Consider the following 18,596-nt stretch of genomic DNA (forward strand, 5'->3'; position numbering starts at 1 on the left):
GATTTACTTTTGACTTGCAGATGTTGCAGCATGCAGTTACGTGATGTGAGATACCTTGTGATGTTATGTTGCGCGAAGCATCTCTGTTTCAGTTTTTGTTGCTGGGGTGAAAGTAGATGCCCCAAGTACCTGAAATAACTAACCAAAGAGAACAGCTGGTGCTACTAAGCTGCTTCTTGTTCATAAAGAGCAATTCTATGAAAGATGCAGAGCAGTTGAAGCTAGGAGGTACGTATGTAGACAAGTGCAATTTGTAAATGATGGGCATTAGAAACATTTTTCTTTTTAAGTGTACCTTGCAACAGGTGAGACTTGCATTAGAGCAATGCCAATCTGCTGCCCATCTTCTGATTCTTCATTTTTAATAAGAAATACTGGTTATATCCATGTGGGTATTACAGGTCTACAACGTTTTTGCAGTGAATACGCTGAATGCGACAGATTCATTTCTTGACATGGCCTGCCGCATTCCTTCTCAGGTGGTTCATAAGTCTCTTGTGAACAGACCTGTTCCCCTATCCAACTACATTTGTGGATGGGAGCAGGGAATGAACACTTCAAAAGTCCAGGTAATGCGGCAATGAAAAGACAGGCTAAGTGGAGCAAAATGCCACCTACATGCTTTTCCCTGGAAAGGTGCATTCTTGCTAGTGCCATTAATGTAATTCTTATCCTCTCTTGTGACCTCTACCTTGAACTAAGGTTTTCTTGTCTTCTTGCAGAAGGTGGTCAGAGGAGGAAGAAAAATAGTGTAAGTGACTGTATTGTATTGGAAATAGACTGCAAGCTGGAAGTTTTAGATGACCTGTAAAGGTAGCAGAAGTTCTGGACCTACTATCTTGATGACCTCTGGAGATACCTTGTTTTTAATGGTAGACTTTGAGAGGAGAGTGGGGAGGTGAAGCAATCTGTGGTAAAGTTTACGGTGGTGGGTGCCAGGCTGCAAATGCCAATGTTATGGCAGAAACTGTAGAAACAAGGCTTTTCTAGTTCAAGTGATATGGGGGAAATGGCATAATCTCCAGCTGCCAAGTGTGTTAGCAAACCTCTTCCACAAACTTTGAGATCGGATTACAGTCTAATGAGAGAACCCTGTCCTGCCTCCAAATGTATGCAGGCACCCAACTGAAAACACTGTTGTTGAGAGGAGTGAGTTGTCAGTTTTCAGGTTGCAATCTACTATTTCTGAAATGGTTTGTTCTAGACTTTGTGTCGCTGTGCTTTCAAATACCAACTCCTTGTTTCTCTTCTTAAAAAAGCTTATTTCTTTATGCTCAGATCCTTTGGCACTGAGATCTGTACCCTCGTGTCTGTCTTTCTATTCCTACTGCAGCATTCCCAACTTTGTAAGACGGCTTGCTACTCATCAAATCGCTGTTGCTGAGTTGCTGAGCTAATAAGCCTACTGTAGGAAAGAGGTGGGCTGAGATTAGAAGAAAACAACCCCTTTCCCTCCCCCTTCTTAACGGGGAGGATAGGAAGTTGTCTATGCAGAGCTTCTGCTATTACACTGATCCTGCTATGGTGCTGCTGACAGTGAGAACAATAACTCCCATGCATGTTGGGTGCTTTCCACTCTTACCAGTTCATGATTCGAAGGACATTGTTCCACGCCTTCAACAGCAATGTATTTTTTCCACATGGTTGTTCTGTGGTCATGTAATAGCACTTCATAAATACACAAACTTTCAGCAAGTGATTTTTTTTGTTAGTAACTATAACTACATGACAATGCAAATATATGCAGCGTGAGTGTACATTGGAAATGAAACACGAAGACAAGTTCTGATACAAGGAATTGAATGTTTGTCATTTTATTAGTGTTGCTATTAAGTAAACTGCTCATCAGTTGGAAACAACTTTTAAAAGTATTTTATAGGTGTCTTACAGTTGGGCAATAATCAACAAAATAGCTGGAAAAAAAATGCAGGGCTGGTATGCTTATTCTTTTGATAGTTTAATTATAGCAGTCTTCTGACTTTTTTTTCCTATAGTACAAAAAACTTAAGTTAGCTAAAACATGCACAGACTCACTGCATCAGTATTTGTCACTGAAGCAGATCTGGTGGAATTGTCTTCAGCTCTGTATAGTACTGAGGCTTGAGAGGTTTAAAAAAAGCACCTATGTACTTCATTACTGAAATCTACTACGGGCATAGAGAAAAAGGAGTGTGGGGGAAGCAATTTGGTGTTCTACCCACACGTTATTTTGTGTTGACCTTTTTACTGAGCGTTGCCAAAGATCTGGGTGAAGAGTATTTCATTTATTACCTTATCGACCAGGTATTTAAATGTGTTTAGTAAGAGACTATGCTTCCATTTTGAAGTTTCATAGAGGTTTGTGTTTAAAGAATGCATAATGAAATTTACGACTATATTACAGTTCAGCAAGCATATTTTTGTAAATTACTTGGAGTTATTCAATGGTGAGTTAACTAGCCTCTGCTTTCTCAAGGGATACTTCTAGCTTTGAAGTTGTAGAACCTCGAGTTTCAGCTATTTCTCTTTGGCTTGGCTTTGATTCATACAAATTCTAATCATAGGGGCTCTGAATCTGTATGTATACATAGCTTTACAAGGACATATACATCTTTCAGTGGATTGGCTGAAATGCTGCTTGTATATTATTAGTGTGTTGCATAAACAGATTATTAGGTCTTCTAAATATTGCTTCAATAAGAATGTTTTTACTCTTTATTAAACTTGAAGGTAACGACTGCAGAAGGCAGTTGATTTTCAAGTTCAGTCTTCTAAAGATGTATCTTCATTGTCTTTGCAGGCAGCAGAAGGTGTCACCTTCATTGGACCTGACACACATGCTATTCAAGCTATGGGAGACAAGATTGAAAGCAAATTGTTAGCCAAGAATGCAAAGGTCAACACAATCCCTGGCTTTGATGGAGTAGTCAAGGTGAGAAACCATTTAACTACTGTCTGCCCACTGTAGAATTAGTGCCTAAATCAAAGTACACCTATTGAAGGTCTGATACAGAATGTAATTATAAATTCAACTTTGTTATCAATAAGAGACATAATTAAAATAGGGGTATGGATCTTTGGAGGAGGAAAAATGAAGTATATGGTATAATCAGGACTGCTTGTGTGAAGTCTCTAAAAATATTTTGATTTAAATTTAACATGAAGGCAGGTAAATGTGTTTATTGTGAGGTGTGCCTTTGTGTTGGTCTGAAAAAGACATGTGTTGGTCGTAAAAGACATAGACATTTGCTTCTTGCTGGCCAAGATCTTGGCATAAAATAAAATATTACTGAAGTTAACGTAAGTATACATAAAAAGTAAAATTTCGCAGTAGCAGTAAAGATTGTTTCACTGTATGAATCTCCCATCTTATGGTCAGTGCTGATGGAAGTAAAGCTTTTCATGTGTTGAAAAAGTCACTTAGGGGGAAAAAAAAAGTTGTTTCTCTGTCCAAGTCTACAGGTAGTGTTCTTCCTGGGGTTTTAGAAGGAATGATTTCCAACATCTAATATATCTTGGTTGTTGCTTTATTTGGTATGGAATAAAAGACGTCTTGGTTTTGGTTTATTTTGTGTTATAATGATAATGTATGGGGCTCTTTTAATCTTTCCTGTGTCTTTATATACCATATATGTTTTGTGTTGATGTAGGAAGAATAAGCTTTTTGCCTTTTATGCCTTTGTTGTATGTGTCTAGATAATCTAAAACTTTGTTCTCCTGGGTTGAAAATTCTTATGCTGGTCACTTCCAGTGATTTTTATTATTTTTTTTATTGTTTCAGATAAAATTTGAGTAAAACTTGGAATGTTAAAAGCTTGTTTAAACAACATTTTAATGTAGTTGAAGGAAAAAGTTTTTAGGTTTTATCTATGACTATGTTGACCTCTGATCATCATAAATCTTACATGATAAAAAGGGAAACTTCAAGATAATTGGGAACAACTGAATATAATGTTGGAATGCAGACTGTACTTCAAGGAGCAACGTATATCAGGGTATTGTTTGGTATTGTGTCAGTTAAGCTAGATTTTAAATTCTTAGAGTAAAAGAAGACCAATTAAATGAAGAAGATAAATAGAATATGAAGGGGCTAACTCTCCACAAAATGATCTGTTCTGATGAACTGCCTGAAGAGCTTGGCTAGCGAGAGGAAATGGTAAAGTTTTGAAAGGTCTGGGAAGATCAAAATGCACAAGAGAATTCTCGAGTACTTGTGATAGAAACGCCTGGTGTGCGTGTAATACCTACCAGTGGGGTATTCTGCAACAGGTACAAGTGCAAAGAATATCCTCTGTTCTGGAGGGCTCCATGTGAGTGTTAGGCTAGCATTTCTGTGGCAGTGCTGAAATCTGGCAGTGTTAAGTTGAACGCAGCGTTCCTTCTGTTTTTTGTTGCATGTTTTAGCAGTCCTTCTGTCTGTAGCCCCTTAGCATTCATGAGATTTTAGGAGCAGCCAGCTCTTGTGCATAAGATCCTCTGTTCTTTCTGATATCCTACCTGTTCTTCTAGAAACCCTGAAATTACGATTTAGAAAAATACCTAGTTAGAACATGACTTTGAATTAATGGTCTGAACCCCACAAAACTTTACCTAACGCAGAATCACTCAGAACACTTGTTTATCACTGCATCAAGTTAAAATTACATCAGGGCCTGTTACTCTGACAGTGTTAAAGAAACAAACCTAGCAAAGTAGGATGATAGTGGTTGATGAACAGTTAGTAACATAATCAATGAAACTGCAGTATTGAAATGTTTTTTGTGTTTTTTTCTTTTTTTTTCTTTTTTTCTGAGGCCTTTGATTATATTGTTTTTTCTTAATTATCTGAAGTTCCAGGTACTCAGAACGAAGGAATGTAAGTGATCTGGTTGGCAATCAGCTATAGGCAATGATAGTATTAACACCAAAAGAACTGGAATCTATGATTGAATTTGACAAATCCCATCCCAGCTGTTGAAAGGAGCTGTGTGGTAGTTGCTTAATCCTGAAGTCTCCATATCACATCAATTTCACATACATCGTTTGCAGTGCTTCTGATTATCTGAAGAGTGTTGATGAAAAAGAACATGAGATTAAATAAATGCAGTATGCCTGGCACGTCAGAAAAAGGAGAATCCGCAGGCCTTGCCAATGTTGTAGTTTCCATGAGAAGGGGTAACTTTTCCATCTCCCAGACGAAAATTTGACTAGTGCTCTGGTTACAAGTTCTAGGAAATAAAACTTCTGGTAACTGAAACTATCATCCTTCCTATGCATCTAATTATGTGCCTGCATTTGTCTCTTGATCTCCCTTCTGTGATATCATGACTTTTGCTGGGACGAATACCTGAGTAATTAGGTTGTACAGGATGCCCGATCCTTGAGTAGAGCTTGATGTAGTATGTTGCCAACTCAGACCAGGAGATGAAGGGCAAAGCTGCGTGACACCAAATACAATCAGAAGAACAGCACACAAGGAATTGGAGACTGTGTTGTATTTCTGCCATTCTCTGGGAGTCTTGTTTTGGTCACAGAGCTATGCAACTTTGAAAATCTTTGAGGGCTCTTGTTGTTGAGAAGTAGACATTTTAAAAGTCTGGGGAAGGAGTTAAGTGTCTGCTTGATACTTGAGTTGATTAGAGGTGGTTTCATCTTTGTAGTGGAGTCTAAAGCTGGAAGGAAACTGCATTCATGCCTCTGACAATGCCAGAAGTTAAGAAAGATCAGTTGCATGTGTTCTTTGTGGATGAATAGTTAAAGCAAACATAGAGTAACAACTTCTTGTGCTTCTTTTATTCATCTCAGGACTGCACTGCAAATCTTTGTTACTTGAAGAGTTGTCTTTATTCAGCTCTTGTTAACTAGTGCTGCAGATGCACAGGTCCTTCGTGAATAAAGGGTGAAGCTTCCCCCCCGATTTCTGTTGCTTAGTATTTACTTAGTAGACTATGAGTTGTTTAGATCCTGAAATTACACCTCGGAGAAAATGTATAAAGAAAAATTCCCAATGAGTAGAAATTAATGTTTTAAGAGAAGGAAGTTGTTCAACAGTGTACTCTAAGAAGGGACCTGGAAGGGATGTAAGAAGAATGCTTGGCATAGCAGGCACAACCAAGTGTTCTCATATAGGTAGTCACTGTATTAAGTGTGAAGCTGAGAATGGAAACACAGAATAAGAATAGAGAGGGCAATTTGGCAAAGTAATTTATTTTCTGTCCTCTATTTGTTTCCTTGGTTTGGCTGAGGTAAGGGTTGTCAAAGTGCACGTGTAAGAAAACTGAGTGTTGTGCTATCAGCTAGAGAGTCAACAAATACATTGAAAAGTAGTTTTCAGCTCCAAGTCTCTAACTACAATTAGTTTCCTAAAACTTGACTGGGAGAGGTAATGGCCTAAAGTCTTGATCAAAAGAATTGGTGTTAATCCATGTGACTGGTGGCTATACTGAAGTTAGAGCTGAGAAGATGTCTGTAAACACATGAAAATGAATACATGGTAAGAAGAAAGAGGGACTGTGTGTGTGGAGATGTCATGGTGAAAAACTGGCAAAGGAATAGAAAAAGAAGAAAGGTTTTGTATCTACACAGCCAGTTTGGTTTTATGGCTGGTAGAACATAGCTGGATATAACCCCAGAAGATTAATGTCTCCAGGTGTCAACTTGGTTTCACTGATGTCAGTAGTCATGTTGAAGGTTTTCATTGAGGTTAAGAATTTATTGTATTTAAGTTTCAGGTACCTGGTTTGGCAGTATTCTTGCATTGGGTTATTGATGTTGGTATTCAATACCCACTGTATTGCTGAAGAGGTTGTTGGAGACTAGTCATGACCTGGAGATTCTCCAGGCCCAACACCCTCAGCCATGAATAGCTACATGATATTTGTCATAATTAAAGCAATATTTTACAGCTCAAGTACTTTCTTAAGCAGCTTCATCCTGGCATTCCTCTATGTCAAATCGTTTTGCTTTTTTGTCTCCACCTGCTGGTACGTGGCAGGGAGGCATGTACGTGAAGAGGTTAGAAATTCTTAAGTGAGTAAAACTGAGTGTTTTATGTCTGTAACTAAAATAATGAAATCAGCCATTTGTAAATTCCACTATGACGTCTTTTTTATAACTCTTGATTTTTATGAACTTGTAGCGTTACTTGAACGTTTTTATTTGTACAATAAAAGATTGTGCCAAAATTATGTATTTCTTTACAATCTCCAGGTTATTTTGGGAAAACGGTAGTGGACCTACTGTGTTTTTTCGAGGAAATAGTAATAAATCAGCGAGGACTTATGTTGTTAAAAGAAAAAAAAGGTTCAAAATGGTCCTAGTACTGCTTTTTTTTTTTTTAATTTTGCATATATGGTCTTGAGTGTTGTCATGACATTGATTTTTTTTTTTTTTTTTCCAATAGCAAATGTTGCGTATCAATCATGGTTTTTGCACCCAAAATCTAAAACAACTGTCTTAACTTTATTGCTACTCAAAATGCTGCTGTATTAGTGAGCCACAAGTGAAATGCATGACACTAAATTTTACTTTCTTAGGGAAAAAGATCAAAAGATCGTTACCAGAGATTTCATTGTGTCGGTTGTTTATGATTTTTCCGAACTGTTTTTTCTCTTTAAAGCACAGCATATTTTTGTTTCCTATTTCAGAAACACTCTTTGAAGACTAAAGAATTTGAATATGCATTTTTTTGGTATTTTAGAGCTTGAGTTCTAATACATCAAAACTGTAAAAAGAAACAGATGTTTGAATAGTGTAAATTAATAACTGCGCTGGGCAGATGTCTCCTGTCTGTTCAGGCTAGAACTGAGACAATTAGTGCTTCTCGTATGATGCTGCTTTTTTTCTTCAAGTTGTTGTATGTGTTTCAATATATTTATGAATACAGTGGCTGTGAAAAACTCCCTTGTAATGATTTGCAGCTTGTCTTCCTGTGGACTGCAGTGTATCAGTTAGCCACTTGTTTGCAGGTAACTAAGTAGGGGGGGGAAAAAAAAAAAACACAACACAAAACCAACCCTGTTTGCTTCCCCCCTCCTCGTTCTATTTTGCAAATATATGACTGGATTTGCAAGAGAAAAGAAATGTAAAAGTTTCCTTCTCGACTATAATCGTGGCTCTTCATCAGTCATCACTCTTCCTGCATTTTGTTCGGGAGGCTCTAATTGTCTGCATTTGGCAGGTTTAACACTTCCTGACAGAGAGGCTATTAAGGGGAAGTATTCTCGCATAACTGTCACAGGCAGGAACAAAGAACCTTCAAACTCAATGTGTGGAAACCACTAACATTCTTAAATGACCCTTTTCATGCATTTTATCCCTTTAAGCTAAAATTTGGAGGGTGCAGGGTCATGGAAAGCAGCAAGGTGTAATAAAACAGTTAACCCTGATTTTTTTTTTTTTTTTTTCTTGGGGAGGGGGAAGGAATTTTTTTTTTTTTTTTGCTAGATTTATCTCTCGACTTAAAAACAATTGTTATTTGGAAAAATCTCATTAACAGATGTGACTGGAGTAAAAAGACTTAAAACCGATGTTGCTTTCAGGACTGCTTTGAACTTAACAAGCACCGATTTGTGGAGCAGACTAGCTAATGAAAGGAAATTAAATTTTCTGACAACTTCCCCTGCCAGCCCCCTTATTCTTCATGGGGCTGTTACTAGGTACTGAAGACTTTTAAAGAGGATTTTGTTTTATTATCGGACATAAATGAACCAGGTATGAACATAGCTTATGTATTTTTTTTTTTTAAAGTTCTGACCTGGGTGCTTTTAAAATGGATTGCCTTGAAAGCTTTAAAAATATCAGGTTTCATTTTAATGTTCATAAGTCAGCCCCCATAGTTTCAGACGCACTTAGCAGCTGGTGGTTTCCAGACGTTACTGCCTTCCATACTAATTTTTTAATGTATGTCACAGAATAGTATAAATACTAGCAAATTTGGATGGAGTTCTCGAACTTAACCCATGCCACTGTAGTTTAACCCTTTTTCCTTTCTAGTGTTGTATCATGGAAATGTATTGTTACCAGTGGGAGAAAACAGAATTAACTGCTGCAGGAGAAGAGAGATGGTTGTTTTAAAAGTGAGAAGTTCAAGTACTGTTTCTGTTCTCTGGGTTTCCTAATACTATTTTCTGTATCATGTTTTCTGTAGCAGGCTATAGTGGTATGAGTCAGCTGAAGCCATAGGTGGCATCAACAAGAGTTGTTCTAGCTGTCATACACTAATGATTTGCAGACTTTTGAATGGGAACTGATATGTGAAAGGGTTTATTCTCCTTAAAATGGAGTGAAAAATAAACAACTTACAAAAGTGAAGTGCTTGTGTTTTTTTTTGTTTTGTTTTGTTTTGTTTTTTCAGTAGACAAATTTTCAACTTTGAAGAAGTTCTGTAAGATTTTTTTCGGAACCTGAATCACACCCAAACAATAGAGAATCAACTCCCCCTACTGACAACAGCCAGGAAAACATGACAAATACCTGAGAGGACAGAAACAAGCTGGCAGTGGACAAACTTTAACGATCTGATTTATGGTCCATTATTGATTGTAAACTTCTAAATTCTAGCATTAAATTCCTACAACTGCAGAAAATCATTTTGCAATCCCGGCTGTGTTTCCTGTCAGCTGATTCCTCATTGCTTTGAGTTTCTCAGTATACTAATGATGAGGTAGAATTTACATTCCACTTATGGTATTAATTTTACATTCCTCTGGCTGAAAAGGGTCAGAAGGTTGTAAAATCAAACATTAAATGAATCAGAGGAGACAGTAGTGCAATATATGACTGCCCTCAGGACACAGTGCAGTGGCTGATGGGATTAACGTTGGGTCTCATTTCCTGCTTTTACAGGATGCAGATGAAGCTGTCAGAATTGCAAGGGAAATTGGTAAGTTCTTAAATTAGCTATGGTGGGATTTGTGTGCCTCTCAGCAGACATGGTTGACTAAATTGAATGTGTAATAAGTAATCCCTATAGAACAAATAATGTTTTAATAGTTTTTAAGTTCCCTCTTGCCTATGGGGCTGGAAGAATCTAGGCATTAACGCCCTGTCTCTTTAATCATCACATTTTAGCTTAACCAACTGGACTTTACCGAACAAGTGCAGCCATGATTTGTGGAATGCATGTAATATGCAGCCGTCGGCTTGCAAAAAGGAGTTATTTCAAAGTGTATCTGCAATCGGACGTGGTGTTCTTTTCATAGAAGTTAAGCAGGGTACATTTCACCTGGTACGGAGGCTGACACCAGTGATGTTATGATCTTCGTTCTTCACTGTGTGCACAGCAATTAGCTTGAATATCATCCAGACCACCAGCCTTTCTTCTGTGCTTTCCAGAAGAGATTCTGAATATTTTACAGAATGGTGAAAAGAACAACCAGCAAACTGTCTGGGACTCGTTTTGATGAAGGTTAAGTGTAATGTGTTTAATGAGTTTTGGCTTTTATTAAATAAAGCTTAATATTTGGGAAAATGTGTAACCATATGCTTGAAATTACACATTCTTAAATGCTTTCTAGTAGGAGAAAGTAATGCAAAAAGAGTTTTTTTTTTTTGTTTTGTTTTCTTTTTTTGTTTAATTCATTTTAAGATACAGTAACCATGAGAAGCTATTTAAGCTCATCAGTAGTATAATTCCAAGAATCCACTTCATATACATCTCACCAGTGCCAAAACCTATGGGTGTGTCTTAATGCCAAATAGAAACTTGGACTTGCTTTGCTGTGGATGATTGTTCATTACTGTAAGGCTTTTCCAGTTTGAGTTTAAGCTGGCATTCCTACCCTGCACTGGTTAACTACCCTGAAACCCCTCAGCGTAGGCCTGACTGAACGTTAGGCTGACATGATTGAAGTCAACACTTCTGTGGGTCAGCCTTGGCCCCTTTTGGGAAATCAGGTGATTACTGATCACTGCCATGCAAGCAGAAACAAAAGGTAGAGGTTATCAGCCAAACAACTAGAACATTGGGAGGAGAACTGGCAAATAAAATTGGTTTCAGTGCTTAAAAAGGCATATATAGTGTTATGAATTTATTTCAGTTCAGTTTCATTTCAGTGCTTTTTCTACATTTTCTTAAAATGTTTTTAAATAGCTTTGATCATTTTAAGTAGGAAAGCATTCAGTGGCTTCCTAGACACCTTTTAAAATTTATTCTTACTTAATTGTTCTAACTTCTTCTGGTGTTCTATTGACTGGTTTCTGTCTTTGATATCAGCAGCACTTTGGAGGTCATTATACCAAGGCAGTCTTAAATCTGCAGATATTGAAGTCGATTGCAGACAGCTGGGTGGTGTTTTTTATTTAGATGACAAATTCTAAAGCCAGTTTTGTATGAACAAGAGGTAGCCATGTAGTGAAAGGAAACTGTCCTTTCTAGCTTGTTTGTACTCCTGTTTTGATCAACTGATCACTTTTGTTAGGCTTCTATCTAGTCAAAACCATGGATCAGAAGCCAAGCCAATGATCTATAATTTCAAAGGGTGTAAAATAAGATGAAATTAATGTTTCTGTGTAAGTCTCCATGTATATAATGTCCTTGTATGATAAAGTACTCGATACATAATTGAATACTTTCAGATTATTTTTAATTTCATATATCTAGAGCCTACGTATTCTGAGAGTGCTTAAATAATTATTTAAAAAAATAAATCATTGTGGGCCATTACTTAAAACTGTAAAACGTTGTGTAATGTTCTCTTATGGCCTGTGCATTCCTCTACTGTTCCCTGCTATGTTCTGGCCAAAGGTCCAGTAGCAGTGATGAACTAGTTGCATGAACAGTGATGAACTAGTAGCAGGGCTGATGAACTGCTTTTAACTGTTACTTTTAACTGATACTGCTTTTAACTGATACTGTTTATGGATTAAAAATATTTTATACCTACCCGAGTAAACAAAACAAAACAAAACAAAACAAAACAAAACAAAAAACAAAAAACAAAAAAAAAAAAAAAAAAAAAAAAACTACTTTTCACCCCTCATTTGAGATGTGCTCTCCCAGGCTGTCAAGAGTGAGTGTTAAAAAGATACTAGGCTGAATCAGGAGTTGGAAGTGGTTCAGGCACAAATTGCTGTATAGGCTCCTTTGTAATGTCGCTCTTCTCATATATGTCTGTGTGGGCTGTTCTTTTCTTGTGATTTCTTCTGTAGTGTTTAATCACACTGGCTCTTTTCCCATGCTGCTTTAAAGTCCATTTATAACTTATACGTTAAGAACTGCCAGCTTCTTAATTTCTGAAGTGTCAATGAAACTTCAGAAAGTTTTACTTTTCGGTTTGTTGTCTGGATGAATCGAACAACTAAGAAGTGCAGGCAGTATAAACTAAATGAGGGTCTATTCAATTTTAATCTCATGTAAATTGGTGTCTACTTTGAGGGAAGGGTTGAAAATCTAACATCTACTCAAAAATGTGCTTGCTTTGTAAGGCAATTTGATGTTTTGTGATGTTTTTATAAATGCTACTATAAATTGTTTGCATGCCTCTCCCTTCCCACAATTAATCCAACTAATCCATGGATTGGTATTTCAGCAATTTTAACTGCTGCTAGTGTAAAAGTTGTCAGAAAAATGATGAACACGTCCTTATCTTGGCATCATTTACCTGATATTTATGCTTAAATAGCTTAAATTCTGTGAGACCTTGCCTGGCTTGGGACAGATCAGTCTTTGGTGTTGGCCAAGGAACTGACATGTTTAGTTAAGCTCAGTGACACAGCAAGTAGAGTGTAAACTCATATGTGAGCAAAAGTTCAAGTCCCCTTATTTTCAGGAGGCTGGCTAATTGTCATCCCAACCTACAGAAGTCTCTTGCAAAGAATTCTTATTTCTTGGCCCAAAAAGCTGCATGTATCTTCTCAAAACCAAGCCTTACTTTGACTTTATTTTTTTAATTTCTTTTTAACTATGTTGTGGCTCTCCAGAATCTTTAACTGCTTTGCATAAAAGCGTGATCGACATTTAATCAGTGCACATAAGGTTAGGATGGGGAGAAAAGCTGTGTTCATAAATTGGTGAGTACTGCCAGTGACCCATGTATCCTGTCTGATAATTTAACCAAGTAGGTTGTGATATATAAGCTTTATATATTCTATAATATATGAAGACACACCAAGGCTCACTGCCAGTATACTTATATTTTACTGTTGAAATGAAAAAACATTAAATTAGAACTACTCTTCTTCAAGAAGTAAACTCAGCAAGCAGTTCAAGAGACTGATACTGTTAAACTGAAATTGTTAGCATAATTGATGATTTTTCAAGTACGTGCATCACTGAATGAGATAGATAACGTGATGGAAAAACTGCCATTGTGAGTTTGCCATAATAACTCTTAAAACAGTGCTTATTTAAGAATTTCACACCTTTTGAGCTGAAGTCTCTAGCTGCTGTTAGTGTTACCATAGGTGGTGTGAGTTTGGTAGTGTAACCTAGTTAACCCTCACTTCTTGCTTAGAAATCATACAGGATATGATTATTGCTTTATTTCGAGACTGCTAGTTGACTTGTCTAGGGGCGTGGTGGTTGCCAGTGATCTGGAAAAACAGCTACAGCAAAGGTAAATTGTTCTTATACAGGCACAACATATGCTGCATTTCATTGAATTGAGTTGGACTTCACTGTTCCTGCATGCAGCCTAGAGCTGTCTTGTGCCTTTTTATCTCTCAGACCTGTTGCTGTCTGACTAATCCCATACCCTTTGTGGGCAGCATCAGATACTTAGAGGAAAAAGTAGCATACACTCTAGCAAGCTTCCTTGAACAGTTCAGTGTGGTCTTAAGGATGTATCTAGTAAGTAGAGATTACTTGAGACTAAAGCTTGCAGCTTTATAACCTTTTGGTTACCTGCCTTTAGGAAGTTGAGATTTGTGCTTTCATATGCTTATCTATTACTATTCTACAGCTTTTAGTGACATGAGCACTCTGTGGGATGGGGTTTCACAGCCTAATTACAAGTTATGTAGGAAACTATTTTATTGATTTTTTGGGGGGCCATTTTTGTTAATTCATCATTCTTTCATGCTGTTGCTGCTTTCCTGCCTTCCAGTCAACACTGCTCTATTTGTTTCTTATGTATCATGTCTCTCCTGTTTGTGTCCACTTCAGTCTTTTTAAGCAAAAGATTTTCTGGATCATGTTGTTTTTAAACATCTTTTGAACCTACTTTTGTTAAAATGTCTTTGCGGAGGAGGCAGTGGTGGGGAAATTTGTCATTGTCACTTGACAGGGTTAGAGTAGATCTATGTTTCAGAAAGCAACTGTACACATTAGTTATGCATATAATAGCACACCTGACCATTTCTATTAGGGAACCTTAATGAATGTCCCTTTCTGTCCCTAGATCAAAACCTCTTTTAGGAATATATCTTCAATTTGCAAGGACTGATTGGCTTTTCTTGTCAGACCATATCAGCTAGTCTGATGTTTGACAAAATGTTATGATTTTTCATTAAGCTTACTGGATACCAAAGAAGAACATTTCTACTATCCTAGGAATGTCAAAAATTTTCTGATCAGTACCTTAACTTCCAAATTCCCATATACTCACGTGAGAGAAAGGTGAAATTCACTGATGAGAATAAAGAATTGTTTTAGGAAGTTGTTTTGAATTCAAAACATACCGTGCTACAAGATGAACAATCATTACTAAATGTGGTTTTAAACTACGCTGGTACTACACTCAGTTTTCAGAAAACTAAGGTCCTGACTCACGTACCTGTTAATGTGTCTTGTTCTGAAAGTGAAATATTGCTGGTTATGCACAGTCAGATTTATCATGCTCACTTTTTTTGGTTACTTGTCAGGTTGGGGCAAATACTTTATTTTTGCACATTTTTTTAATGATAAAAAATAATCTGATATTTATTGTGTAATATCTGAGCAGTACAGCTCTTATTTAAACTGGTCTGCACCAAAAGCGTTGAATTAAATACAGGCTTGTTTACGGAATCTCTGGACTAATAGTTTATGAAGATCTGCTTATTCTTGCTAATAAAATGTTTTTGTTTTTAAATTTAATCACAGCAATATCTTAGCAGTAGCAAAGAAACCAAATTTTGTTTCTAAAGAATGTAAGATTAAAATGGTCAAGTGACTTTATTCATAAACCACTTTATTACTCGGGAATAATTCATTCTGTAGTGTGGCTTTTTTTTTTTTTTTCATATAAATGAAATAGAGAAGACAACCTTTTCTTGGCTTTAGAAATCACTGTACTGACAGCTAAGTCTTGAAAAGAAAAACCTCTCCTCTCTCTCCAAACAAGAAGCATTTTAATAAACGAAGTTATTGTCTCCTGGCATTATTGGACATGTGGTCAGTTGTCATGTTTGTATGACCAACTGATCAAAGTTTGAACTTCTGTCTAATTGTTCCCCGCTGTTAGGCTACCCTGTCATGATCAAGGCCTCAGCAGGTGGTGGTGGGAAAGGCATGAGAATCGCTTGGGATGATGAAGAGACCAGGTGAGATGCTGTCCAAAAGCTTGCCTTGATGAATGCTGCAGTTACCAAAGTCCTATTAAGCCACTGTGAGCTGACAGTTGAACAGATATGAACTGTTAAACAGAAATTGGGTAGTACTTGTTTTTCTCTCTTTGGCATAATAAGTGGTGAATTTTGGTAGTTTGCATGTGTGTAATTAAAATTAATTTTTGCATAAACCTTAAAACAAAAGTCCATTATTTAGAGTAAAATCAAAAATAAAAAAACCCAAACCCACAACCCTTGCATCTGCCTTTTTAGCCCAATGATAAATTGTAAATTTGCACTGTAAATAATATTTTGCTATGTCCCTTCCAGAATGCTGATGTACTAATTGTCTGTGTGTTAGGTAGAATGTTTATAGGCCCTGCTTCTCAGACATTAATGCAAACCATTAGCTCTGTTAAAGTTGATAAGACTGATTATTCATGTGTGGAAACGGTGTTTCCAGAATATGCTCTAGTAGCGTACTTGCATACTTTAAAATACTTGCCTGTGCAAAATTGTGCTTTTGCCTGTTTGAAGCTGAGTATCTGTTTAAACACTTTTTTTTTTTTTGTTGTCTTTTAATGCTTGTCTGAATCCTGAACCCTTCAGGATACTCCATTATTGACTGGAGATGTTTTATGATACATTCTCCTCTGATATTCTGACAGTGAAGAGCCTGGTTCCAACCTCTTGTGTCACTATTACAAAAACGATCAACCAAAAAACAAAACACAGACATTGTATGAGTTTTCAAAGATGCATAACAAAAAGAAGATTTAATCTAAAACTAAGTGACTTTTTAAATGCTTCCTACATGAAGGAGAGGGCAGTGCACATGCTGGAATTAGCTCGGAATACAGCTCATGTTGTTGTTTAATTGTTAGTTACTTGTGAGATTTCCTTGATATATTTTGTCCTATGTATTAAATTGTTGTGTTTTTTTCAGTCTTGCCTCAAAACCTGGAAACTGAAAAGAACAAGAAAATGAGTACCTAGCAGTTAAATTCTAGATTTAAAGAAAACATTCTGTGCCTTGCTATCTTTAGCCCATTCCAACTCAAATCTAAATAGGAAAACAAGGTTTTGAATTTTAGAATGAAAGATCTAGAAAAAGCTGCTTTTTTATGAGAATGCTTTGTTCCCATTGCTTTAGAATCCCAAATTACTGCCTTGATCTCATTCAGGCAGCAAGTACATCTGTTGGACTTAAAAGAAAGGCTTTCATTTCTCATTTTGCACAGAAACTGTCAAAGGAGTTTGATTAAAGTAACTGTTTAAAAATTGAAAACTTGGTCTAAAAATCATAATTGCTCATTTGTTTCAAAGAAAAGTTGTGGCTGCTGTTTTCACCATGGTCACCTGACAAAATTGATTGATATAGAAACCAACTAAGGATGTTTTTTTGTGCATTTAACATTAATTTAGTGATACTACTTTGACCCAGTGATATTAGTGATGCTTGCCTTCTTTGTTGAAAGCCTTCAGAATACTATTGAGCTTCTTAATATTTGCCAGTGGTGTCCTTCTAACCTATTTGTTAGCTATGTTAGCCTTGTTTTTACAGTATAATTTTATAGAGCTAGTGATCCTAAACCAAGAAGAAATGCCTTTTTTTAGTAGTGACAGGTGGGCACCAATGGAGCTAAGATGTATTTGACAAAATATTTGTTACAGGATGGTAAGTGAGATTAAAAGAACTGAAGATCGAAAAAGATTTACTTTGCATTGAAGTGTGAAATAGAGGATTTAAGTTTCTCTTACAATCTGTCTGGAAGAAATAAATTTGTTGTACGTGTCCATTAATTGCATTATAGAACTAAGGTTTTTCTGTTTTCTGTGACTGAAGAAAGTCTTTTTTTTTTTTTTTTTTGAAGGTGACTCAACTTGTTAGTGACAAAACAATGTATCTGATAGTTGTAATATCTTACAAAAATTTGCTGACATCACATGTTTTCTCGTTGAATACAGATCCACGTAATCCTAAAAATTGATTTTCAGCTGCTGGCAGACTAAGGAACCAATATCTGAATCACCTTTTATATATCAGGGTTCATACGGCTGAGATGATTGTGAAGAACTGTTGATAGTATTTTAATGTGAAAACTTGCTTTGGCATAGACATATGAGATTAATTCTAAGCGCTGTTTGAGGCGGGGGGAAGCCTTATATAAAACTTATATTGTTTGGAACATGCTTTTGGATTTTCAGGAAAGCTGAAAAGTTTCCTCATCTTAAATGGCTGTACATAATATCAAAAGGAAGTTTAAGTAATATATTATCATAGAATATCCTGAGTCGGAAGGGACCCACAAGGATCATTGAGTCCAACTCTGATGTGACATGGAAATGTTTGTATTGTGTGATGTGGCATGGAAATAACCACTGGAAATGGAAAAGACCTATCTGATTGACTGAATTCCTGCTGTTACAGAATTATTTGCTATAGTAACTTACTAGTGCTTCATCTTTCACATCTCTTATATAGCCCAGACAATTAGCGGTGTTAGATTCGTCTAGCTATTATGATATTCCAGTTCTTATGTCTAAGATTTCTTCCATTTTCATCTAATATTTCTAAATGGAAGTACTAGAATACTGTTTCACTGCCGTTTTAACTTTTTTTCTTGAAATATCTCTTCATGAGCATGTGACTGTGGAAGGGCTGCCATGTTCCCCTCTCCCTCTTTGGGTATGGTTGCCTTTGTTTCTTCAGATATGAATCCCTTCTAAATCTAATTTATGTTGCTTTTCTTCTAAATTTGGGTCAAGTACTAGTGTGAAATTTTGTATGCAGTTCAAGCCACTAATCCAGATCTGAATAGTCTCCCATAAAGGAGGGAGCCAACTAGCTCCCTGAGTAACTCAATTTACTCTTAAAATCCAGGGTGGCAACCCTGCTGACCTTTTTTTTCATTAAACCAAAAACTCTGAGCTCAACTATTTCATGATTGCTGTAGCCAGAACAGCCACCTACCATTGCAGCTTCCACAAGGCCTTCCATATTCTCAAACAGCAGATCTAGGAGGCCAGCTTTCCTTGTTGGCTTTCATAAATACTTGTGTTAGGAAATTATCTTCAGCACACTTTATGAATTTCCCAGACTTGTTTGTCAGTATGATATTCACAGTTCATGTCTGGGAAGTTGGTCCCCCATAAAGATGCCTATAGAG

The 18,596-nt window shown here is 36.7% G+C and overlaps 1 protein-coding gene across 1 annotated transcript in view; it reads left to right on the forward strand.

The window, feature by feature from the left end:
- PCCA (propionyl-CoA carboxylase subunit alpha) overlaps positions 1-18,596 on the forward strand; it is a 282,975-nt gene that overhangs the window by 73,285 nt on the left and 191,094 nt on the right. The window contains exons 7-9 of the mRNA XM_084306585.1: positions 2,780-2,911; positions 9,805-9,841; positions 15,342-15,420. Coding sequence (XP_084162711.1) covers positions 2,780-2,911; positions 9,805-9,841; positions 15,342-15,420 — 248 coding nt within the window. The remainder of the gene's footprint in view (positions 1-2,779; positions 2,912-9,804; positions 9,842-15,341; positions 15,421-18,596) is intronic.

This window comes from Netta rufina (assembly GCF_964035555.1).
Source record: "Netta rufina genome assembly, chromosome: 1".
Taxonomy (NCBI): Eukaryota; Metazoa; Chordata; class Aves; order Anseriformes; family Anatidae; genus Netta; species Netta rufina.